General features: G+C 45.2%; 1 protein-coding gene across 1 annotated transcript in view; it reads left to right on the top strand.

Moving 5' to 3' along the window:
- Positions 1–25,662, top strand: part of OTUD7B (OTU deubiquitinase 7B) — a 53,576-nt gene extending 27,914 nt beyond the window's left edge. Inside the window, exons 6-12 of the mRNA XM_065420255.1 lie at positions 820–932; positions 2,636–2,763; positions 3,451–3,600; positions 4,543–4,657; positions 6,953–7,037; positions 9,051–10,411; positions 25,629–25,662. Coding sequence (XP_065276327.1) covers positions 820–932; positions 2,636–2,763; positions 3,451–3,600; positions 4,543–4,657; positions 6,953–7,037; positions 9,051–10,376 — 1,917 coding nt within the window. The 3' untranslated portion in view covers positions 10,377–10,411; positions 25,629–25,662. The remainder of the gene's footprint in view (positions 1–819; positions 933–2,635; positions 2,764–3,450; positions 3,601–4,542; positions 4,658–6,952; positions 7,038–9,050; positions 10,412–25,628) is intronic.

Raw genomic sequence — 25,662 nt, 5'->3', positions numbered from 1 at the left:
TGATATAATTCTAAAAACCACAGCTAATGAAAATGTAGTAGAGATGGCACCCACCTGTGTAATGCCATTCGCCAATAATCTTTTTAGATTATCAGTTTTTCAGGGCAAGGATTGTGCTTTCATATGTGTTTTGGCCAATAGGGCACCAATCTCTTTTGGAGGACCCCATGATATTTCAGAATCGTGCCGTATATCATGTGAGACCAATCTGTGCTCATAACTGAACTGAAATGAATAAATGAAAGCACTAGAATAGTGTGTGCAGACTAAAATGAAAGTGGGACTGAAAATGTAAACTCAGTTTAATTGTAACACCTCGAAGAATCAATAATATCTGAACATCATGTGGGACCTTTCTGGACACTTTGCTGCTGGCTTTCTTGTTCAGTAGGAAGGGAAGATAAATTGCTTTCTAAAGCAAAACCTGCATGTCTGCTAATCCAGTTATAATTTCCTGCTACCTTCTCTCATCAATAGGTTATGCAATCCTTTATGCTTAGAATCAAGATGCCTTCGGTGTAATTTGGGGATATTTAAGTTTTATTCCAATTCTCTGGCTTTAAATATTGGTTCATATTTCCAGTGCATCAGAAACGTATTATCTTTCACATGAACTGTAGATTCTGATTCTAACCATATTATGTGTTCTGGTTACTTGGTATACCTCCAGATCATATCACTGTACACTCTTTTGCATGAAATCTATCGGCAGCCTTTGCAAAATTCTGTAGAGAAATCGATGCTGGGGCAAATTAAAGCAGCTTGCTTCAGCGAGTTGGTAAACCCTTATTCTGTGTGGGTTTTTTGTTTTTTGTTTAGTCTGGCCTTGTTTACACAGAAGAGGAGTGGCAAAAGGAATGGAATGAACTCATCAAACTTGCATCCAGTGAGCCCCGCATGCATTATGGTACAAACGGAGGCAACTGTGGAGGGTAGGTAGAAGACAGCTGTGTAAAGATGGCAGATGCCACAGGGGGTTGGCGGCCCAGTCAGATAATTCAGTCGTCTTTTGTTTTTCTTTTCCCCCTGAGATGCCCTCGGTTCAAAAACAAAATAGTTTAGTGGTCTCGTAAAACTCACTGGACACCATCGGTGCGTGACTTGCAGTAATTACTTGTGGGGAGCTCAGGACTGGGACCGGAAGGTGCTGCAGGCGCATCCCTACTTAAACGGTGAACTTTTGGGGCAAGGGGTCATCTTTTTATGGTGTGTATGTACAGGGCCGAGCACAATGGTCCATGATGGGGAGCCTCTTCAGTGCTACTGCCAGCAGTACCTCCCTGTGTACTCTGGTTCTAGCCAGCGCTTTGTCTCACTAAAACTTACTCGCATGCATCTGACGAAGTGGGTATTCACCCACGAAAGCTTATGCTCCAACACGTCTGTTAGTCTATAAGGTGCCACAGGACTCTTTGTCGCTTTTTACAGATCCAGACTAACACGGCTACCCCTCTGATACTTCACAAATACTAGCGAAGGGCTTGTCTGTACAAACATTTAGTCCACAGCAAGCTGGGATATGAATCTACGGTGTGTTAATGCCCATCAGCAGGGTCTGCACAGACAGGCTGCGGCAGGCTAGTGCAGGTAGATTCACGCCCCAGCTTGCCATGAACGAATTGTTTATGCAGGTGAGCCCTAAATCTAAAATATTTATTTATCCTCACTCATGGGTAAGGCCCAGATGAATTAGTTGATGCCCTCTACTGTTTGTACAATTCTCATTTATTGTCTGACCTCTCAGCCAGATGGCAGAGACTAAAGTAAAAATAGCCACATACCAAGTTTAACAAAGAAGAGGAAAGAAATTTAATCTTCTACGTATTTGTGTTCCTAAGGATTAATGTCTCTGCAAAGGCTACCATGAAATCCTTGTTATGTTCTGATGGTGGAGCACGCTTTCTCTTCACAGTACACACATTTAAGGAGGCGTGTTTCTCTAGTTTAGAGAGATCTTGTTGGCTCACAACTCGTGTTTGTGTAACCTTGTCCCAGCTTTCTTCTGCATGGGAACACTGGGGCTTCAGCATGAGCACTGCAGCACCAGACGTGTTGATGCTCCAGGTGGCAGGGAAGTTCATCAGCACTACAGCCCTCTAACTGGTTTAGGGATTGGCTGTCTGCCTCCATTTCCCATCTGAAAGACAGGAATAATCGCCACCTTTGAGATCCTTAGGATGAAAGGCCCTTTAGAAGTGCCACGTCTTAGTACTGGAGATGAGTCATTGTCTCGTCGTTTGGATTTGGATCCATACTGGCCTAAAGTTCAAATCGGTTTAGTCCCTGCTTGCACCCATCTCTGATCTAATATAATAATATATGGAGATATACCTATCTCTTAGAACTGGAAGGGACCTCGAAAGGTCATCGAGTCCAGCCCCCTGCCTTCACTAGCAGGACCAAGTACTGATTTTTGCCCCAGATCCCTAAGTGGCCCCCTCAAGGATTGAACTCACAACCCTGGGTTTAGCAGACCAATGCTCAAACCACTGAGCTGTTCCTCCCCCCATCTGATATTAATATGAGCTATGCGGATGCTTGATATACACTTTGTTCAGAGTCTGTTTGTAAAGCAAGCGATTTAAAGGTGAAAGAGGTGAAGGGCTGATCACATTTCTCTTCATTATTTCCAAAGTGTTGACAGCTCTGAAGAGCCAGTGTACGAGAGCCTGGAGGAATTCCATGTCTTTGTTCTTGCCCATGTGCTGAAGAGGCCTATTGTAGTAGTGGCAGACACTATGCTGCGAGACTCTGGGGGAGAAGGTAAGTCCCACAGATCTGCAGTCCCCTTCGCTCCACTGCCAAGCTGCTTTTATTAATTCAAATGTATGTGGTGCAATTTAGTGGAATGCTTCCTTCCTCCCTTCACTCAGTTCCACAGGGGCTTTTTGTGCCTTGAAATTGACAAGGAGAAAAAATGCATTGCGCTGGCTCTGGGTTATGCAGAGCTGCCGCAGTGAACCAGTTTGGTTCCGATGGAAGCTCTAAGGCATACCACAAACACCTTATAATATGAGGTCTCAAAGAAGGCATTGAGACAGCATGTACGTGATGTTATTTTCCAAATTCTTTGCCCCCATGTACTCCTGTGCAGAAGGGAAATTCCACTCCCCGTGAACATAATTTTCCACTAGCAGACTTTTTCATTTCCTGTCAGAAAAGATGAATCAATTACTGATCTCGTATGTATAAGTTTTGGGTGTTTGTGGAAGAGAAAAGAAGGGTGCGTAGATAAATTTAATTCCGCAATTGTGCACCTCTGATTGTTTTTATCCTTTCTAATGTGGTGGTGTCTGTTACCTCCTCCCCGGTAAAATAATTTAGATAGATGGATCTAATGTGAAGGTGAAAGTTGAGGTGAAACAAGTTGGCTCGGTCTGTCAGAGGTTTCAATACAAATGGTTCTTAATAACCTATTCTGAAAAATAATGCAGTATAAATTCTTTTCAGCATTTGCTCCTATACCGTTTGGAGGCATCTATCTGCCCCTGGAGGTTCCAGCCAACAAATGTCATCGCTCTCCTTTGGTATTGGCATATGATCAAGCCCATTTTTCTGCACTAGTATCCATGGAGCAGAAGGAACCCACAAAAGATCAAGGTACCTCATAAGGTTTCTGATTTTTGGTTTTCACCAATTAACGGCCCAATACAAAAAAAGTCTGGGTTTTTTTTTGTTTTTTGTTTTAAATCCAGTAGACACAGGAAAAACACCGGAAATGGTTACTTGTGTCAAAAGGCTTGTCTTCATGGAACAGTCATGTGGACCATGGGGTTGGGGTGATTTCTAAAGAGCACTAATGTATTGCATGTTAATTGGTCCATGTAGACCCTGCTGGTGCGCATTAAAGGTTCCCTAGTGCGTTTTTAATGTGGTACTGTTTGAAACCGTATTATGTTAAAGCACACTAGGGAATGTTGCAAACAGATTACTCAGTACAGTATATACAAAGAGCCCTGGAAAAAAACTAATTTTTAGATGTCTACGTAGAACTCAAAAATTGCTTAAAACACGCCTCCACCATCCCCAAATTAAATTAATAAACCCTGAAAAACAGGATCTCTATTTATCGAACAAGACTGGTGACTTTAAGTCATGAGCAATAAGGCTGCCTGGTGGCCAGTCTAAGAGACGCTACAGATCCCAGGCCGTGGGCATGTTTTGGCATTGCACAAGCCACCCTCAAAATTGACACCCCCCTCAGTAGTCAGTCAAAGGCTGAGCCAGAGAGACACTGAATCACTCTGACTGCTAAAGGGGACCCTCCCAGGATAGGGTCTGGACACTGGCGGGCTGGGTGATATGAAGGAAGCTTATTTTATCCGTGCTGTACCTACTGTGTAGATAAACATTTGGCTTCACCCTCCAGAGCTTTTCACTAACACTCTATTCGCTTTCCAAAGAAAACGATGCCCCGTAGAAATAGTAAACGGTGATTTGCCGTTTCTGCTCCCCACGACCTCTGTCCACTTCCACCTTGTTGGCCAGGCCTTTGTCCTTTCTGGCCCTAAACAAGCTGTGTCATTCCTCTTTCCATCGCAGCGGTGATCCCTCTGACTGACTCTGAACACAAACTGCTTCCTGTGCACTTCGCTGTGGATCCTGGGAAAGAATGGGAGTGGGACAGAGATGACACTGATAATGTCAAACTAGCAAGGTGAGTTCTCAGCTGGAAATCAATCTGCCTGACTGCAGCGGCTCTGTCGCATAGCATCCCCCAGCTAATAACTGAAACTTTAATTACTAGCATCTTGTTTCAAACTTGTGCTTGGTGTGTGAAAATCATCAATAGAGATGTAGCAGCCCTTTTTTCAAATGCTATCAATTATTGTAAGGCCGTGAGACTGTGTGGGCAGAAGTATTTAAGATCAAAGTACTTAAGGTAGGCGCAGGTTTATGTAGGTTATATGGAACATGTAACCTCTCTGAAGTGTTAGATCTAGAGCTGGTAGAAAATTTTCTAGCAATGTATTTTCAAGGGCCAATTGCCTTTTGACCAAATAGACATTTTTGTGAAAAATGGCTTTTGACTGAAAACAGTCATATTTTTGTGGAGGGAAACGCTTATTTCCCAACCAGCTGTATTTAGATTTTTTCTGTGATACCTGCTTCAGGAATAAGTGCACATCATGTACAAATGACTGGCCTTTTAACATTAATACAAAAATAATCCTGTATGCCAAATGAATACAGAAAAATATTTTTGAATTTGGCCACATTTCACATGCAGTAATTTAATTTTACATAATTACAGTACAAAACAGTTTCTGATACTAAGGGTATGTCTTCACTACGATTTATGGCGTCTAGTCTAGACGTGATAAATCGATCCCCGAGCGCTCTCCCGTTGACTCCTGTACTCCAGCTCGGCGAGAGGCGCAGGCAGAGTTGACGGGGGAGAGGCAGCAGTCGACTCACTACGGTGAAGACACCACGGTAAGTCCAGCTAAGTACGTCGACTTCAGCTACGTTATTCACGTAGCTGAAGTTGCGTAACTTAGATCGACTACCCCCCCAGTGTAGACCAGGCCTAAGAATCTCATTGAGGACCTTGGAAGCTTACAGAAAACTCAGTGGCACTAGTTAACTTTCTACAGCTCAGTCTTGTGTGTATTCTTGCACAGGATTAAACAAGCCTTATTTTATTCAGTTCCAGAACTTCAAATGGGTTTATTTTTAAAGGCCCCTCTACTGGACAAAATTAACTAACCTTTTGCTCTTTAAGACCCTTTAAGTGTGGTCAAGTGTCTTAACATTTTACAGTCTCGTAAATTTCAGCCAGTTAAAAGATAGAGCTCTCCTGAATAATTGAAGGCATGATGTATTTGTTCTTTGACTTTGCACGTGCATGTTTGCTGTAACCTAATCCCTGCTTCCTCAGGATCTCTTAAGTGATTTGTTAATTTCATAGGAATTTATCCCCTGGTATGCCAAAGAACAACATAACTCCCCTTTCTGTGTAGGCAGGAACAGAGCCATGATATGTCTGCGTGCTGCTAAGGTTGAGTTAGAATGCTGGATGATGCTCAAATTTCTCTTGTATTGCTGCTATCTCTTAAAGGGACACCAACGATAGAAATCAGTATGCAGCAAATGTATGTGACCACTTCACTTTTTCAGCTTCAGTTAACTGAGATCATTGTGGCCAATATTAAACTATTTTCTTTTATGGAAAGAATATGCAGCATTTGTTTGTTTCACGTTATGTAAAATCAAAAATGTAAATGATTTCCAAAGAGACGAGAAAATTATTGCCTTTTTTTGTTGATAAAACTGCTGATAAAACTAAAGTTTTTAGTGCGTGGTCAGTTTTCCTTTCTGGTTCTCGTGCACTAGTTTTGTCCAAGTTTCTGCAACTGCAGAAGAATCTGAATTTAAAAAGTTCAGTGAAATAACTTTTACAAATCTAGTGTGAACAGAAGTGTTTTTCAGAAATTCCTTTTACACAAACCCTGAATATGGGGTTTAAATTAAGCTGATTTGTCCAGTTAACTTTTTACATAAATGCTAGTCGTATAAGGAGGAAATTCATATAAAAAAAGTACAGGTATCACTCCAAAACAGTGGTTCTCAAACTTTTATGCTGGTGACCCCTTTCACATAGCATACCTCTGAGTGCGACCCCCCCCCCCAATAAATTAAAAACACTTTTTATATATTAAACACCATTATAAATGCTGGAGGCAAAGCAGGGTTGGGGGTAGAGGATGACAGCTCGCGACCCCCCAGGTAATAACGTCACGACCCCCTGAGGGGTCCCGACCCCCAGTTTGAGAACTTCAAAATATCTTTTGATCCAGTTATTACATTATAAAAATTAGCAAGCAAGTTTTAATAGAAGAAAAAGGCAATTAAAATGTAATTAAATCTCCATATATGGAAAATAGAACTGCAGTTACTAAAATGATCCTGGATTGTTACTTTGTTTCATATCTTTTTTTTTTTTTTTCAGTGTGACATTATCGTTGGAAGCAAAGCTACATTTGCTGCACAGTTACATGAATGTTAAATGGATCACCTTGCCCTGTGAAATGCAGGTAAAGAAACGGGAAATATTTTTTACTCCTTTGAACACAGTCATGCTTCCTTCCCACAGAGGACTAGACAGGGGATGGACTTTTGCTTTCATTCTTGTATATTTCTTTAACCTGCCATTAGAAGGCCTGGCTGTCCTCGTTTTGCTCAGAAAGAGCAGAGAAATGCCGTGCAGATGGACCTCTTGGATTCTGTGCACACTTTAGTAATAGTTTACGTTAAATGTTAAAGCTCTCAATACACAGAGCCGATAATTCAACCTACTGCACTACAGGAATAGCTCAGTGGTTTGAGCATTGGCCTGCTAAACCCAGCGTTGAGTTCAATCCTTAAGGGGGCCATTTAGGGATCTGGGGCAAAAATCTGTCTGGGGATTGGTCCTGCTTTGAGCAGGGATTGGACTAGATGACCTCCTGAGGTCCCTTCCAACCCTGATATTCTATGTTCTGTACACTGCTGGATCTGGACACTTGCTTTCCAGCCACCAGAAAGTGAATCAAGATATTAAGTATCAGAGGGGTAGCCGTGTTAGTCTGAATCTGTAAAAAGCAACAGAGGTCCTGTGGCACCTTTAAGACTAACAGAAGTATTGGGAGCATAAGCTTTCGTGGGTAAGAACCTCACTTCTTCAGATGTTGAAGTGAGGTTCTTACCCACGAAAGCTTATGCTCCCAATACTTCTGTTAGTCTTAAAGGTGCCACAGGACCCTCTGTTGCTTTTTACAAGATATTAAGGTGATTCAGCTATAACTTCAGGGCCTTAAGCCTTAAGGGATCATATGTAGTGTTCTGAATACTTCAGCATACTTCAGAAATCCCCATGCTGTCATCTCACCAAGTCACGACAGCTGCATTAACAGTGAAAACATGGCTTAGATTCTTCCAGATTCGTAGATATTTTTTTAAAAGGAAGTTGTGGGGTTGGTAATTCAGGACCTGGAATGACTCCTCCAAATTCCGTGTGAACTGTTAAATTTCAATTTGGATCATTTCCAAGAACAAGATGCTGCCATGGTATGGTCTGTATGGAAAAAGCTCAAATGACTGCATTTAAAAGTAATGGTTTTCCTTCTGTCCCCATTTCCCCCCCCCTTCACTCCCCTCCCTCTCCCCCACAGATTGTCCACAATACTTGTGAGTCTAAATCCTCACCTGCCATGATGGCCCCAGGTCATTACAAGTAAATGACATTAGTGAACTATGGGGGTATAGTGCCCCCTAGTGAAATGGGCCGCAGGTCTGAGCTTGAGCAATATCTAACATTTTATTGTGGTGGCTTCTTGATTGTGTCAAGTATCAAGGGGTAGCCGTGTTAGTCTGGATCTGTAAAAAGCGACAGAGTCCTGTGGCACCTTATAGACTAACAGAAGTATTGGAGCATAAGCTTTCGTGGGTGAATACCCACTTCGTCAGACGCATGTGGTGATTCTTGATTGTGGTTACTACTTCCAGAATCCCAGCATTCAAATGGCTGCTCCTGTGTCCCATATAGACACACTATAAAGAACCACCCCACTATACTCCCGGATTGTTTTATTAGGTGGGCTACATACATTCCTGCATTTGTCCATTGTGGTGACCTTCCTTGCAGCCTATGAGGGCTATTTCCAGAACGCATCCAAAATAGCTGGCCAGCAGGAGATAGGTCACCCTGGTAGAGCGCACTGACATTTCTAGTTAAGGTCTTGCTTTCCCCCATTTAAATCTTGCACTAAGTTGATGCATCTGCAGAGCCTAATTTGTAAATGTAATGTTAGGGCTGTATTTTAACTGAGTAGGGGCGTGCTATGGAGCAGACAGTGATGTACGTGCAGCCTTGAGGCTCAGCATGCTCCTCTGCAGCTCCTGTCTGTGGCTTTTGGGGGAGGCGGCTTTGGTGTGGAAAAGGCTCCCCCGGTGCGTGTTTAGGCCTTTCTCGTGAGCACCTGTGTGCTGCATCCACTCAGAATTTGGCCTGAAGACCGTAACTGCTGAACTAATTGGCTTTCTCTAATGGTTGCTTCCTTTCTCCTTAGGCCCCTCTAGCCCAGCCTGAATCCCCTACTGCTTCTGCCGGAGATGATGCCCGCTCAGCGGCGGAATCCGGGGAGTCGGACAAGGAATCTGTCTGCAGTAGTACCACCAGCAACGGTGGCAGTAAGAGCAGCAAGGACAAGGAGAAAGAGAAGCCGAAGAGAGACCGAGAGAAGGACAAAGACAAGGAGAAAGAGAAGAAACGGGCCGACTCGGTTGCTAATAAGCTGGGCAGCTTTGGCAAGACTTTGGGAAGTAAGCTAAAAAAGAACATGGGCGGCTTGATGCACAGTAAAACCGTCAAAGGAGGCGTGAGCAACGGGCAGGGGGAAACCTTGGAGAAGAAGAAGAAAGGATCCTTAAAGTCAAGGAAAGGCAGCAAAGAAGAAACTTCCCAAGGGGATTTGTCGGTCTCTGCTGAGAAAACCTGCCCAGGCCAAGTGACCGCAGAGAAGCAGTCGGATCCCTATAAATACAGCAATGACGTGAAACTTAGCCTGAGCATCCTGCGAGCCGCCATGCAGGGCGAGCGGAAGTTTATCTTCGCTGGCCACCTCAAGACCAGCAACCGGCACCAGTACCAGGAAGAGATGATCGAGAGGTACCTTTCCGATGCCGAGGAGCGCTTCTTGGCCGAGCAGAAGCAAAAGGAGGTGGAGAAGAAGGCCTTTGCAAACGGCGCCGCTGCCAAGAAGCTGGAGCCGGAGGTTAATCTTCACAAAAGCGAGGATGTGCTACTGAATCCATCCTACCCCCAGTTGCCTCCTAGTTACAGCATCCAGACCTCGGAGCAGGCCATAGGAGCTAAAATGACAGCTTTTCCTTCCAGCTACTCAGGGGTCTTTACCATTCCCCGGCCCGCTGTGGTCAACTGTGTAGAAGGCGCACATCCCCCCAGCTATCAAGATACCCGGAGGCAGGTAGCAGGTGGGTCCTGCAGCAGCCTTCCTCCCTACGCTACCTTACCCAGACATTGCACTCAGGGGCGGCCTCACCCATACCAAACCAGCCCTTCCCACCTGGGAAGGTTCTCCCCAACCGAGATGGATGTACCCCCAAATTACCCCGTCGAGTGTGACGGCCCTCCTTGCGCGCCCCCCCACAGCAACGGCTCCAGGGAACCCCTAGAGCAGGACAGCTTGCCGAAGGGAGCAAACGGGGACAAAAGCAAAAGCCGAATACTTTATAACGTTCAGCAGACCAAATGCAAGCAGCCGAACTGCAGTTTTTACGGGCATCCGGAAACTGGGAATTTCTGCTCCTGCTGTTACAAAGAGGAACTGAAACGCAAAGAAAGGGAACGAGAAGCACTAATACACAGGTTCTGAAGAGTATGGCTCGCGCTGACATTTGGACCCATGAAGTATGGGGAATGCAATAATCTTTTTTTCCATGCTCCTCTTTCCCTCTTCATAGGAGGGTGGGGATGGCTGGCTGGCTGGGGTGGCAAATGTGATTCCACTACAGTGTTATAGTGGGGATCCATTTAAAAGGAGGCGGGGGAAAAAACCAAACCTTTCCTTCCAGGAGACTCTGAAAGAGAGAGGGGGATGCTATCAAACAGGTTTCTTCTGGCAAAGGGTGACTAAGATTAGCAGGCCCCTGTAGGAGGCATGGTTGGGTCAGAGCACATGGTGAAGCAGGGAGTAAGACCCCAGGTTCTTAAAATGATCAAATCAACAAGACCAAAGCTTTAAGTGAAGGCACGTGGAGAATACCATGACTGTGTCCTTTTAGTTGGATTCCAACTTAAACTAATTTAAAATCGCTTTTCAGAGGAGTTAGCAAAACAGCCCAGCAATTTTAGTTGAAATATCCTGGACCTTTTTAATAAGAGATTTTAACATGGTTTTTATTCTTTGCTGGTACTGAAAAGAATTGAAAGTTGGAAATGGACTGTTTCTGTGTAGTGGCTCTGAGGGGGGCCCTCTCCTCAAGACCCATCTCCATCCGATGTCTTCTGAGCGTGCCTCTTAGCAGCAGGTTCAGGACTCTAACCTTTAGATGGGCGTGACTATATTTTTTAAATTTCATTTTTAAACTTTTTGTGGGGGTGGGAGGGCGGCAATACCAAGTGTTTGCGTTTTCTTACAGAAGTACTGTGCAAAACCGTTCTGTTACTGATACAGTCAAACCTACTTAGTAAGAATCAATGTGAAAATGAAGTTGGTGTCTCCACCCAGCAATAACCGTCAGTGTGGAGAAGTAGAAGTAGAAAGGACGTGTCGAGCGCCCTGCAGCGCTGGAAGCTAAATCTATACCAGTTTGCTGCTATTTTAACACACACACGCACTCACGCTCTTTCTCTCTCTAACTTGGTTTTTCTACTTGAGCAAGTTGTTTCTATACTACCTCTGTTCTGCTGAATAGCATTAATTTGGCTCTATTTTGCTGAGCCATAGCTGACTTTTGAACAATGGGGAATAAAGATATTTTTTGATAACAGGGCTAAAGGAGCTGTAATAAGTAAAGCATAGCTATGACATAATTTTAAACACACTTTTATTACGTGGTCCACAACTTTCCCTCCCCACCTTCCCTGAGTCCCCTGCAGCATTAGGGTCGGCATAACTTTAGCACTGCAGAGTTTGCACAGACATTTGTAACTGTAGAACCCAAACTGGAGCTGTCCTCATTCCAGTCTTGTACAGAGCAGGGTCAAACATTTGAAATAAAATTTGAATCATAGTGATAAATTAAAAGCTTTACAACATTCCCTTTTTGGTTTAAGAAGGCGTAACTATGCAATTATTTTCCATTTTAAGTCTGCTCATCGTCCTTAGCTTGGGGGGAGGGGAAGGATCAGCAAAGAAGGTAAAAGTATACTTGTACTGGAAAGTGACCTTCGAGCCTTATTTTCATTTACACACAGGCTGTGTCTGAACACACAAGTTGCACCAGTTTAACATAAGTATGTTTTAAAGGACTGATTGATGCCTCGTCGATCGGGAAAAGTTGTACCAGTTTAACTCAAGGTGTGCTTTTAGAATGGATGGCCTCTCCTCCAATTAGGAATCCGCTTAAGCTAAACCAAAAGAAGTCGCTCTTAAACCAAAATAAGTGTCCACCCAGGAGTTTGCACTAGCGTAACTAAACTGATTTGTTAAACCAGTGTAACTTTCTTGTGTAGATAAGGTTTTATTTAAAATGGTGCTAACCCCCTGTGGATATTATTTTGGCTGGAATGCCTTATTTCTGTTTAGCTTAAACTTCTTTCTAACTGATTGAAGCTAGAAGCCAAGTGACTATTGATATGAGTGTCCACTCGGCCTCTTCCACTGGTTTCACTAAATTGATTTTAAATCACACCTTTAATTAAACTGGTGCTGCTTTGTGTTTAGACAATCAGAAGCCCCTGTACACAACTGTGGCAGTGTAAAGGGCCGTACAAGTAGGGTAACTAATTGACAGATCCCAATTTACACTGCCAGAGTGGTATATCCGAGCCTGAGTGTAACAGAATAATGCCCCAGGTGTTTAGTTTGAGTGTTATATTCTCATAGTGTTTCCTGGCTGCCTTTTTCTTTCCCAGGAACCAAAACAGCAGCTCCACATTTCCTATGCTGATAAAACATCAGCCTTCCGTCTTATATCCTTTTCTAAACAGGGATTCGTATCCCATTCTGGGCTGATTCCAATATGCTATCAGCATTGTTCCATCCAGACCAAACTGATGAAAGAACAATGGCTGTTCTCCCTGCTATCAGGTAAACGAGTCTGCAGCATGCTTCATGAGGATGATGTAAGCCAAGGGTTTTCAAAAGTGCCTAGTGATTTTTGGGCACCAAGCCAAGGCCTCGTTCTCAGAAGCACTTTCTCAAAGTCAGACCCCTCTAAGGTGTCTGAAGTTGGGCCCCCAAGACTTGAGACTCAAAAGCACTAGTTGCTTCAGAAAATCTTAGCCATACAGAGTAAATTGAAATTAACCAACCGGTTTTAAGGCAACTTCACTTATCTTGTAGGCTGACATCCACACACGCAATACTAGTTAAAAATAACAGACTAGCTAGGAAGATGCGAGCTACAAACACTGAATCAATTCACTCTTCTAAAAGAAATTCATTTGAAATCTCTTCAGCTTTTGCTACAAAGATTCACTGCTCTTACTTTATTCTTTTTAAAAACAGCTTAGCTGGGTGCTTTAATTCTCCAGTGGCAGCGTTCACTGACAGTATATTCTTATTAATGAAGTTTGACTGTATTGTCATCCCTCTCCGAAGACTGTTTGAACCCAGCTTGCTGTACTGTGGTGTGAATGTAAATCTGTACATAGTGGATCGGAGTCTGAAAGCGTGAAAGAGAAACACAAAGTCAGACTCTCATATGCCAGGATCCGATTGCTCAGTAGTTTGGCAAAGAGACGGTGGAAGTTTAGCAGGTGAAGGGCAAGTTTCCTCAAACATTTGTTCTCCCATTTAACCCAGCTCTGCAATTTTTGCACAAGAAGAACTCCCCTGGGAGCTGAGACTGCAGGATGGGGCCCTGACCACAGGCTGCTGTGTGTCGTCCGTTATTAGACAGAGGTTTCTGTAGGATCTTACCCTCGCAGTCAGTTTCTGGCATTTGCTTGTCTGCCATTTTTTATTGCAGTTTAGGTCTAGTTCATAGCTTTTTTTTAAATCAAAAAAGAAAAATTTGAACTTCAAACAAAGTTGTTTCCAATAAAAAAAAAACTTGAAGAGTATTTTTTCTATAAACTACAGAGTTTCAACTATTACCCTGAGCAGAACTGATTCCAAAGCTTTCCTGCCTTAGCTATGTCATAATGAATTGACTAGAGAGGTATCGATTGAATTTCTTTAGAGCTGCTAGGATTTTTTCAGGTCATTTATGTTTCCTTATAGTGAAAGTTTTTTTTTGTTTTGAAAAAGGGATGATTAAATATAAATTTTATATTTATTGAAAGACAGTATTAACCCTCAGTTTTCCTTTGCATAAACATACTGAATCAATTGCCCACGCAGCATTAAACCTCCTGTGGTGGGGCTGAGTATTTTACGGTACTTTATTTTTTTAAAGGGGACGGGAGTGGGTTGGGAGGGCGGGAGGAAGGAAGAGCAGCAGTGTGGACTCCAAAGCACCTTTGTTTTACAATGAGCACCAAACGCTCCGTTCTTCCAAGAACCAAACGGGAGGGGGCTTTTCCGGGTCTGGGCTGGCCCGGCAGGATGCACACGCTCCAGAGGCAGAACCGGCTCCTGGAGGACTTGCATAAGAAACGGAAAAAGGGGAGGATGCCATTTGATTTGGTCTTAAAACAAGTGCACTTAGTGGTGCAGTTGGAAGAAACGTTGCTTGCTGTCGAGACCTGGATATCCCTGTGCAGTCTCTTGTTCTGCACTGTCCTGGCTCCTGAGAGAGACACTAGAGGCTTTTTTATAGGTTAAAATATTTAATGAACCATTAAAGAGCATTTTAACTGTCCGATACCTTTGTTTTACACTCCAGCTCGGTTGCAGGGAAAGCACCGTGGGATACATCATTTATCATATTTCACCTACTAGACTTTAATTCTACAAGCCCTGCTGCATCATTTGATTTTTAAAGAGCAACTTTTAGAGCCATGGATGTGATTAGCAGCCCTGGAGAATCTCCATAGAAAGGTTTGGCACATAGCCTGGTTTTCACCAGTCATACGAGAAGTGACCTGAATTAATTCTTCAATTGCTTATTGACAAAAAAATTTTTTTTTTTTTTAATTTAAATATTGGGTTGGCAACTTTTTACTCTAGTTTAAATGCACTGCTGTAATGAACACTAGATGGCGCTTTGTAATCAGTCTTATTACACGGTATACTTTCATTTATGCTACCATAGATTTCACTGACCAATAAAAAAGAAAAGTTCAACTAACAACCGCTGAGAAGCAGCCATGGCTGTTTTGTCTGCTTCTTTCTTGGATTGCTAAAACCAGATCTGAGGGGTGCAACTTTGCAACTACACAAACCAAACGGCCTGTGTGGGTGATTATTTATTGGTATTGCAGGAGAGCCCTAGTTATGCTTCAAAGAGTCCTGTGGCACCTTATAGACTAACAGATGTATTGGAGCATAAGCTTTCGTGCCACAGGACTCTTTGTTGCTTTTTACAGATCCAGACTAACAGGGCTACCCCTCTGATACTAGTTATGCTTGGTGCTCTACAAACAGAGCAAAAAGATGGTCCTCCTGACTCAAAGAGCTGACAGTGTGGAGGGCTGTCAACCTCTTGCATAAGAACATAAGGAAGGCCATGGTCTATCTAGCTCACTATATTGTCTTCTGACAGTGGCCAGTGTTAGAGGGAATGAACAGAAAAGGGCGATTATCGAGTGATCCATCACGTGTCGTCCACTCCCAGCTTCTGGCAGTCAGAGGTTTAGGGACACCCGGAGAATGGAGTTGAATCTCTGACCATCTTGGCTAATAGCCGTTGATTGACCTGTCCTCAACAAATTTATCTAATTCTTTTTGGAACCCAACTTCTCTTCAGAGGTCAAGTTTTCTAACCCTTTAGTCCTTTTTCTTGCTCTGCTTTGGACTCTCTCCACTCTGTCCACATCTTTCCTAAAGTGTGGTGCCCAGAGTACAAATTGTGTGGAATTGTCTCCTGATTGTCCGTTCGTGGCACTAACTTCTGTGAACAGAGGAAGGACATGGATTTAGATGTGTATCTGGTCCTTGCACTTCCCCTTGGCACCTTTTCAAACTACCACCTTAACCAGTCTGTGCTACGCTGCTTTTGTATCCATTTTCTTCACTTTAGTTGGCTCTTTTTAAGTATGTAATGTAGCATCCCATTTCTACTAGCTGGCAGTGCTACTATAGGGTTGTGCTAAACGTCCAGTTTCCCTTTATTTGGGTAACAAATTTTGGTTATTCTACTAAAAACAAGCCAGGGAAAAGGCTTCCAATTGCCAGTACATAAATGGTTCTGTGCAGTTGTTTGAATTAAAAGGGTTTTTTGAATGTAAACTGTCCCCGGACGTGTTAGAAGCTTAACCACAGCAGCGCTGGCGCCAACACATAAGCACAAGAAGGTGAAACTGACTTCTCCATCCAAACTGAGAGGAATGCAGGAAAGTAAACCATATAAATCTGGGAAAGGAGTCAATTTTTAAAAAAAAATAGTGTCAAAGATCTGGGGATGGCTTTAATGATGAGATAAAGATTTAAGCTCTGAGTCCAAATAAATAAATAAAAAGCACTTAAGTGCATCTTAACTTTAAATAATGCTTAAGTGCTTTGTTGACTTGGGTGCAAAATTAATTCCTTTGGCTCTCTCCTGTGTTCCAAAGCCCACTGAAATCAATTGATTTCTGCTCAGTGTAATGGGCTTTGAGTCAGGCCCGTAATAAGTAACCAGGGTAAATGGCCTCGGGTTTACCATGAGTTTCTTTAAATGCTTTCAGATGACTGTTTGGAAAATCCACACTTTATCCTATTTTAGTTTTTTATTATTCTTTGTAGAGGATTGTCGACAATTGTGCTGGAATCTGCTACCAAGTTGGAATTGTGCCCCCTGTTAGTTGTGTTAAATTAGAAACACAGAGCATGAATAATGGAAGGTCTTCGTGGAATGCCAAGATTTCCTGCCCAAATCCTCCCACTTTTTCGGATGCTGATGTTACCTGCATGGAGCATGCTTAGATGCATTTGCTTAGCAGCGCATCTCTCGCTGTTTGCCAGTGTCTCCTAACTTCCTGTTTTGCCTCCATACCTGGTATTGGTTTTACATTGTATGAATTAACAGTTTAGTAAATGAATAAAGTATATTGGCTTTCCAGTTGGTGTATCAAATGAGCCACCACTTTCCAGCGTTCTCTTACCCCTCATCCTGGATTAGCACTTTGGGATTATCCCATGATGTTTATCCCTAGATTGATTTATTTTTATTCTCACTGGTCGCTTTCTCACCCAGCTTTAAGACCGGAGAGGGATTGGCTTCAACCTGTTGCAGACACACGAGCAAAGGTCCTAAGCATCCCAGCGTACATCTACGCTGCAAAAAAACAAATCAAACCCTGCGGCAGGAAGTCTCAGAGCCTGGGTCAGTTGACTTGGGCTTGCGCTGCTAAACATAGCAGTGTAGATGTCCCACGCCTGCTGGAACCTGGGCTCTGAGAACCAGCAAGGTTGGGGAGGGGAGAGGGTCTCAGACCGTGGGTTCCAGCCCAAGCAGGAATGTCTACACTGCTTTTCAGTTGACCCGGGCTCTGAGACACTCTGCCATGGGTTCCTCCCCCACCCGTTCACTCATTTGTCATAACAGAAACCTGCCATGTATCAAAGCTACATCCTCTTGCTTTGTGGGGTCAGAGCTTCATGTTAACTGCTCTGTCCTTCTGGTTGGCTGCTTCTTTCTCAGCCCTCATGCGCTCGAGTGTGGTCACACAGATGGCCAGAGAGAGTCCTGGTTACCTGACCATCACACTGCTCTGGTTGGATCAAGGACTCCTTGCTATTATATGTTCCTGACTAAACTTCTAGAGCCCACAACGTTTTTTTCCCCACCCAGCCCAACATCTCTTTGACTGTTCCATGCATGCATCTCTAGCCACCCTCCCCTGCACTGCTTATAGTGAATATATATGAATAATGACGGCATAATAGATATGTTCCAGCTAAATCTGACCATAACTTAAACATCCTCAGCTCTGTGGCCTCTTCTTTCTCTGGATTCTACTTAGCCTCCAAAAGCGGGAAGTCCCCCAAATAGAGGATCTAGATTATTGCTAGTCATCCTTGCTTCCCATTGTTACCCTCCATCTAGCTTGACTTGATGGGCAAAAGTCCCAGCCTGTGCTGTGTGTCAAACTGAAACAGTTGTCAAGCACTGGTGTGCACCCTCCTCAAACCACGCTATTGACTCTCTCTGGGCGGTGAGGTAAAGGATAGCATGGCTGCTATAGTGACTGTGCGTGACCATCGTTTTCCAAACCTGAAAGTGGAGAGGTTGAAACATACTTACGCATCTTGTGTGTGTGAATTCTCCCCCAATAGGAACATACTGAAATCCAGCATCTCAACAGCTTCTAGTGGCCGAATGCAGACATTCGAGCACAGCTGAGAGGATCGCAAACTGTCACCTCATTTTTTTTTCCAGCACAAACCATTTTTTTAAGCATCACTTCACTTCCTGTCCCCCCCACCCTCCGGTGCAAAAATAATCTGAATTGATCCCTTTTTCTGAGGACTGGATGGTATTAATTTTATGGAACGCGGCATGGTTTCTTTCCATAGCTGTGAAGTGAGTAAGCCTAAAAAAACAACACCTCCGCCCAATAATACCATTATAGCTGTAGAAATTCAGACCCTGTAAAAGAGATTCAGCATCTGCTGTGTGCTCATGTATAAATACTGTCTTGTTTTTTCATTACACTTTGCACTGATCTGGGTTTAGCATTTACTGTGAAATCCTTTTGAACTTCAGCATCTGAATTTAAGATACAATAGTCCAAACTGTAACATTCCAGTTTTCTACTCAGTGTGCAATTCATTGGAACTGCGGAACTCCTGGCCACAAGATATCGGCGAAGCCAAGAGCTTCGCTGGATTTAAAACAAGACTGGACATTTATATAGCTAACAAGAATATCCAGATTGACAAGGGTAAATATACTGGTAGGGGTATATTTGGAAGGGATAATAAACCCTTATGTGTCAGGGCATATGTCAGTGTCTAACTATTGGGGGCTAGGAAGAAGCTTTCCTTGGGGGTAGGTTATCCTATAATTGCCTTCTGTAGGTGTTTTACAGCTTCCTCTGAAGCAGCTGGTGTTGGCCACTCAGACACTGGACTAGATGAGGTAGTGCGGTCTAGTGGTTAGGGCACTGGATTTGAGAAGCAGATCACGGGTTCTATTCCTGGTTCTGCCCCTCTCCGGCTGAGTGACCTTGGATGAGTAATCCCCCTTCTCTGCCTTTGTCTCCTTCCATCCTTTATCTGTAACCCACCCTTTAGTTAGCTTGTCTAGTTAAGTTCTTTGGGGGCAGAATCTGTGGGTCTAGGCAGCGCCTGGCACAATGGGGGCCCTGATCTCAGTTGGGGTCTCTAGGTGCTACCATAATAGACTGCTGCAGTGTGTGTCAGTGGCTCTCAACCTTTCCAGACTCCTGTCCCCCTTTCAGGAGTCTGATCTGTCTTGCGTACCCCAAATTTCACCTCCCTTAAAAATGACCTGCTTACAAAATCCAACCTAAAAATACACAAGCATCACAGCGCACTAGTACTGCAAAAGTGCTGATCTCATTTTTACCACAGCATGATCAGATAAATCGATTGGCATATAAATACTGTACTTACGTTTCAGGGTATCGCCTAGAGAGCAGCATAAACAAGTCTGTATGAAATTTTAGTTTGTATCGACTTTGGTCCTTTTTATGTAGCCTGTGGTAAAACCAGGCAAATATTGAGGAGTTGCGTGCCCCCTGGCAGACCTCTGCATACCCCCAGGGTTGTGTCCCCCCCCCCCGGCTGAGAACCACGGCAGTCTGGCAATTCCATGCTCCTGTTGAAGCCAATGGAAGTCTTACCACTCACTTTAATAAGAGCAGAAACAGGCCTTATGGTACATGTCCTTGGGCACCCTGTACCTTTGTGCGCTCTCTGAATTGGTCAGAGAGTTATAGAATTTAAGGCCGGAACTGGCCACCGAGTCATCTAACCTCCTGCCACTAACCCATGCTCTGTTACCCTGGCACTGAGCCCAGTCACTTGGCAGAGACCAAAATATTACAGCCCAATTCGCGGTGATATTGGACCTTCCATTAGAGTCCAGCCTGACGTGCAGAATAAGCCCCACGGTCTCAATATTGCACTCGTGGCATTGAACCATTGCGAGAGCGAGGGCTGGGTTTCTCCAGCTCGTGTACGCTCGAAAAGAATGCTTTTGTTTTATAACCCTGGAGGAAATTCCTCTTTCACGAGGTGCCAGATTCTTAGCTAAGTTCAGACAGCATCCAAGTTCTCCCTTAACAAAAAATGGAATGGCTGGAATTGACTGGAGAGTTCGTAGTTGGCGTAAGTTATTGGACTGTCAATTTTCCTCTTTTTTTTTTTTTTTTAATGGGTCTTTGCTTCAGTCCCCTGCCCTGGCTTTAATGATCTCCTGCTGCTTGAATGCTTGAAAGAGAGTCGAAACGCATACCAAACATCTGGGAGCACAAGCCTTAATAAAAGGAATATGTGCCGTCGATACTGGTGGAAAAACCTTCACCCCAAAAGCAAGCTAGGAGAAGGGAGCAACTATCTTAAACCTTCCACCCGCCAGCAGCTGTTCCTTCATTGTCCTTGCTTGCATTTGGTCTTAGTGCCATCTTGCCACGGCTCCTCTACCAAAGCCAGAGACGACCCGATAAAATTTCCCTTCTCTGTCTGACTTGGCTGCCATTTGGCGACTCCAGTTGAGATTGACGCCTGCGCTTTGAATGCTATGGATCGGCTTCCTCACGCTGTGATACACGCAGTGAGTTTGTAAGTTCTGATGGATCACCGGGGCTGTGGGCCTGGCTTGGCCAGCTGAAAAGTTGCAGTAACTTAGCATCAGGCATGTTAGTGCACTTACAAAATGTCCCTCTGCAAATCTCAGGGGAGGTGGTATGGACTAGTGACCAGAGCAGCATCTGGGACTCAAGGGAGCTGGCTCTCAGACTGCTACTCTGTGCACTAAACCATCCCACCTCCCACCTAAACCTACAGCTGCCTTGCTGGGGGGTGGCCTGTTCGCAATCTACCAGCAGTAAGGTCTTGTCTAAACACACATAGCATCCCAGTGAACTACACTGGTACAGTTAAAGCAGTGCGGCCACCTTCATTTGAATGCTGTTAGATCAGGATAAAGGGGTTTATACCAGTGTAGCTTATCTGGTTATAAGGCGCTTATATTGCATCCGCGCTTGAAGTTGTACCGTTATAACTGTATCGGTAAAATTAATCACCACCTAACCCACATAGTTATCCTGGGACAAAAACTGTCTACCAGGCCTTTCTGCTTCAATCGGCCTCAGGCCTGTGCTGGCAGACATGGTAGTGATGGGTGAATAAAGACATTTGTGTTACCAATCTGTGGTCCAATGCGGCCAGTTTCTGCAAAGCTGTTGTGGCTGCTTCAGCTCTAAACTCCGTTACCCATCTTTGATTACAGGAAAAAACATTTTGTTGAGTTAATGATCCTAAATGCGCCTCCCTGTGTGAAAGAACATACATCTCCAGCAATTCCCCCTGCTTTCTACCCCCCCCCCCCCCCCACACACACACTTCTGATTTTTACAGGGGAAAATCTCTCTTAACTCTGCATCCCTTATGGTATCTGTTAGCCTAGACTTAAATCTACAGCCGGTCCATCAAACTTGAGTTCCAATTCAGGGCTGAGTTCACGCTCGCTTGACTCTTAGCTGTGGAATTTTTACCGATCACGAAGTTTGAATGATAAAGTTTAGCAGGGTCTTCGGGTGAACTTTCACAGCACGTTCACTGGCCAATCCCAGGGGGGGTGGGCTTCCGATTCTTGTTGAAAACCCGTAGCGGTGAAAAGCTGCACTGACTGGCCAGAGCCGGTGGAGGCTTGTGTCCAAATATATTAGAGTATTAGGTGGCATTTCGGAAGTAAAGCTTGCATTTTGAACAGGGAATCCCATAGGCAGGACCCAAAACAAGTTAATAAGGCAGATTTCACAGTTGGAACGAACAGCTGTGTGGGGGAGAGGGTTAAGTGAAAGAATCTTAACTTTTTAAAACCTGCACGTGATTGATTGACTTAAAAGGGGAAGGGAACAGAATAAACTAGGGTAATTAAAACACTAGTTCTAATGCTATTCCGGTAGCACCTGGCCCTCCCCATGGTGCTGGATGTTGTCTAGACGTTCAGGGTACATCTTCACCGCCAAGCTAGCCTGTGTGTGAGCAGCCGCGCTGCACCGCCCTGGCTGAGTTACCCTGTCCTCACTAGCACTGCGCTTTCCCCGTGTGTGTCGCTAGGGCTTCTGGGACACAACCCTTGGTTCTTAGCTGAGTCTCTCCCAGTGAATTGTGGGAGAATTTCTGTCTTCCTGCGCCCATTGGAGGGGAGGGGACTGGGAAGACATTGGGGGACTCACCTGTGCCAGTTGGCCTGGGTTGAAAGCACAATCAAAGTTGGGTGAGAGGGTTTGGTGTGTGGACAGGAGTGGGGTTAAGAGTAACCCCAGCTCTGTAGTGAAGACAAACCCCTAGTGCGAGGCAGTCCCTGCACTGAAGCGTTCCCAATTTAAACAGACAAGCCGAAGGGGGCAGAGAACGGAGCGGTTATACCCATATTATAGATGGGTAACTGAGGCATTGAGGCTTGATGTGATGTGACCAAGGTCGTGGGAAGAACGTGTGGCAGAGCCAACACTGAACCAGATTATTTGAGAGCTAGTCCAGTGTCTTGTCATCCTTCCTCTCTGTCAGTACTTCAATTCCTGGTTCGGACCCGATGCCCCTCGTGATCTGCCAGCATCCTGCAGTAGAACATGTGTCAATGAGGCCACTTGCAAGGTTAAAACAATTCAGTGGCATTAATCCTGTAAATCAATGGGATTTCCCAAAGGCTTTGTGCAGGGGGGGGAAAGCTTTTAAAGGTGTTTTGGAAAGGAAAGAGCCCCCGATGTTCCTGGAGTGGAAAGGGAGAGATTTCCTCCATCACGAACATAGAACCAAATAGCCTTCCTGCCCCTGCAGGTACCAGCAGCCTATGGTCCCTTTTGCAGGACTGGGAGAGAGAACCACCAGGAGCTCCGAACCTAGCAATCAGAGATCCCGAGGGAAGGGTCCTTGACTAAACCAGAATTTAGCTCTCGCTCCGTGCGCCTGCAGGCAGCTGGTGAAGGGGAGCATGGCCGGAGCAACCCGTTTCCCTTCATCCTCCTGAGAGAGCTGCAGCCGAAGGGGTCAGCCTCTCTGCTAGCCGTTGTAGTTTCACCTTGACTCCCCAGGCCTTGCTGCATTTCAGCGCCGGGCCTTCACGGTTGTGATCTGCGATTGCAATCTGGTGATGGTCTCAAAGGCTCATTTGGTGGTGACTGATGCCTGATCTGCTGTCGGATGCTGGTACAGTGCAGTCTAGACTGTCCCTCCAGCAAGCAGGAGGTGCAGAGAAATACCTGCTGCATTCCTACCATTCCCTCTGTGCTCAGGCGGCCTAGTGTCTGAGGGCTGCAACTTGCATGTGCCTCACGCCCCCCTTTTTTTGGCAAACTGGGAATGCTTTCCTGGGAATGCAGGCTAGTGGTTAGAGCAGCATACAGGCTGTCAGGACTCCTGGGTTCTCTTTCTGTCTGGAGGAGGAGAGTGTATTGTGTAGTGGTTAGAGCAGGGCACAGGGCATCAGGAAGCTGGGGTTCTATTGAATCGTGGAGGGGAGTGCGTGGACTAATGGTTCGAGCGGGGTGGCTCCTGGGTTCTAGTCCTGACTCCGGGATGGAAATGGGTAGACCCGGGGACGGGACTGGGGCCTCGAGGGTTACGTTCCCAGGCTGTGGGACGAGTGTGTTGCGAAGTATTTTAGTCTTCACATGGTTAATCCCTTTCGAGTTCTCTTCATCGCACAGTGGGTTGCGTCGAAAACAGCCGTCCAAACCGTTCTCCTTTGAAAGCCCCGGCTCCTTTTATCCGCTGTCCATAATAGGCCCTGCTTTTAACATTCAGCTCCACGGGGCGCGCCACAGAACCTTTCTAACCCTCTCCGTTTCCAGCTGAATGGATTCCTCCTTTTATTCTATCTTCATTCGGAGCGAGAGGCGGCTGTGATTCCCCAACGCCTTCCAGCAGTTGGAGGGGACGGAGTCTCCCCCCCCCCCCCCCCACACACACACCCCCGGGAGCCGTTCCCCATCAGCTGAGACGACTTTGCCTGCAGTCAGCTTTTTTCCACCCTGGCTATTGGCAGCCGGCTTTGCTGTGAGCGCTGGGTGGGAGCCGTGCCTGAGAACTGGCTGTACCGAAGCTTCCTGCAATTTCCAACAGATGGTGTCTTGCATAATGACCCCTTTCATTGAAGCCAGGCTTGGGATTTCCCCGGCCAATCTCTCTCCGAGGCGGCTTCCTAGGCTGACACGCACCTTTTTGATTCGGAAAAGGAAGCCGTTTCTGAAGCTGAGGCGGAGAGGGATCGGGGCCCGCGTTCCACTCACCTCTCACTTGAAGTAATCTCTTTATAGCTATGCATGCAGTGGCGTAGGGCTTGTCTACACTAGGGTGCGGCTATGGCCCTATACCCCCCCCACCACCATAGCGTAGACACATCCTACAACGAGGGATGGGTTTTTTTGTTCCTTTAGATACTCCCCACCCCCAGGTGCCAGTAGCTTGGTTGCTGGAAGCGTTCTCCCATTAGCCTAGCTGTATTTACACTGGGTGTTGTGGGCCGAGCCGTGGCCCGGAGGGATGGAATTTTTATGACATTGAGCTAAGTTGTTAAGTGTAGTCCAGGCTTTAGTTTTCATAACTGCCTGGAGAACGCCTGAGCTGGCTTCGCTTAACGGGAAAAGAAACTTCTGCTGGATTCCAAAACCGAAATGGCTGATGAGCACCAGCTGCTTTGAGATGATGGCGGCTCTTAGTTTAAGAGACCTAGCTCAGGGGACGGGGGTTCTAGTCCCCGCTCTGCCACCGGCCTGCTGGTGACCGTGGGCAAGTTACTTCTTAGCGCCGTGCCTCAGTTTCCTTCCCACCTTTTCCCTTGTCTGTTTAAACTGTAAGTTCTTCATTGCAGGAACTGTCGATCATGTTGTCTGTACAGCCCCTAGCACCAGTCTCAATTGGAGCCTCTAGGCACTACAGTAATAAATTCCCCTAGGTCTTTAACTTCCAGAGTGCAGGTAGCAACTCTCTTAGCCCCCTAGCTTCCATTTCTTCCCCTGAGCAGAACCGCCACAAACGAAAATTCCAGGGTCCTGTGTGCTCTGAGCCCTCTTGTTTGCCCATCTCCTCTGGGCCGCTTTCCACGTCCCCAGTGCTTGTTTCTGGGTGCTTGAGATGTCCGATCAGCCAATAAAATGAAGCCAGGCTAAGGAAATTTGCCGGGCGTGACGCCTGCGGGTGGATCTCCCTGGGTTGTTAGCGGAAGGCTCCAATGTTGCTTTGGGGAGGTCGAGGAAGCTAATACGTGTCGAACGGCTCAAGTTGCCAGCACTCCTCCTACATACAACATGGACCCACAGTTTAAATGGTACAAGCTGTTCCCATGTTTGCATAGAATGTGCCTTGCCATCGATTAGAGCAGTGCTGTAAGCGGGGGCGTGGGGATAGTGGGGCTGTTAACTATCCTTGTGCTTCGGGTAGTAATATTTACCCTGTGTGTTCCAACTGTGGCTCTTCTCACCATGACTGTGGGGATCAGTGAGATACTCCGACCCAGGCTCAATAGCCGGGAGTGGCTCTTTAATGCGACTCGTTACAGCACGTGATATTAAAACATGGTGTGGTTTAATTATTAACCAATCCGGCTGCATTGACTGTGTTAACCAGTTGAAGTTGATACAATAATACATGGTCAGTCATTTTGCAATGAGAATTTTACATATATAATATACACACACTCTCTCTCTCTCTCTCTCTCTCTCTCTCTCTCTCTCTAAATAGTTCTCCTCATACTGTTTCAATATGAATGGATAGT

Source organism: Emys orbicularis, chromosome 20 (assembly GCF_028017835.1).
Source record: "Emys orbicularis isolate rEmyOrb1 chromosome 20, rEmyOrb1.hap1, whole genome shotgun sequence".
Lineage (NCBI taxonomy): Eukaryota > Metazoa > Chordata > Testudines > Emydidae > Emys > Emys orbicularis.
This window is presented reverse-complemented; position numbering and strand designations above follow the sequence as displayed.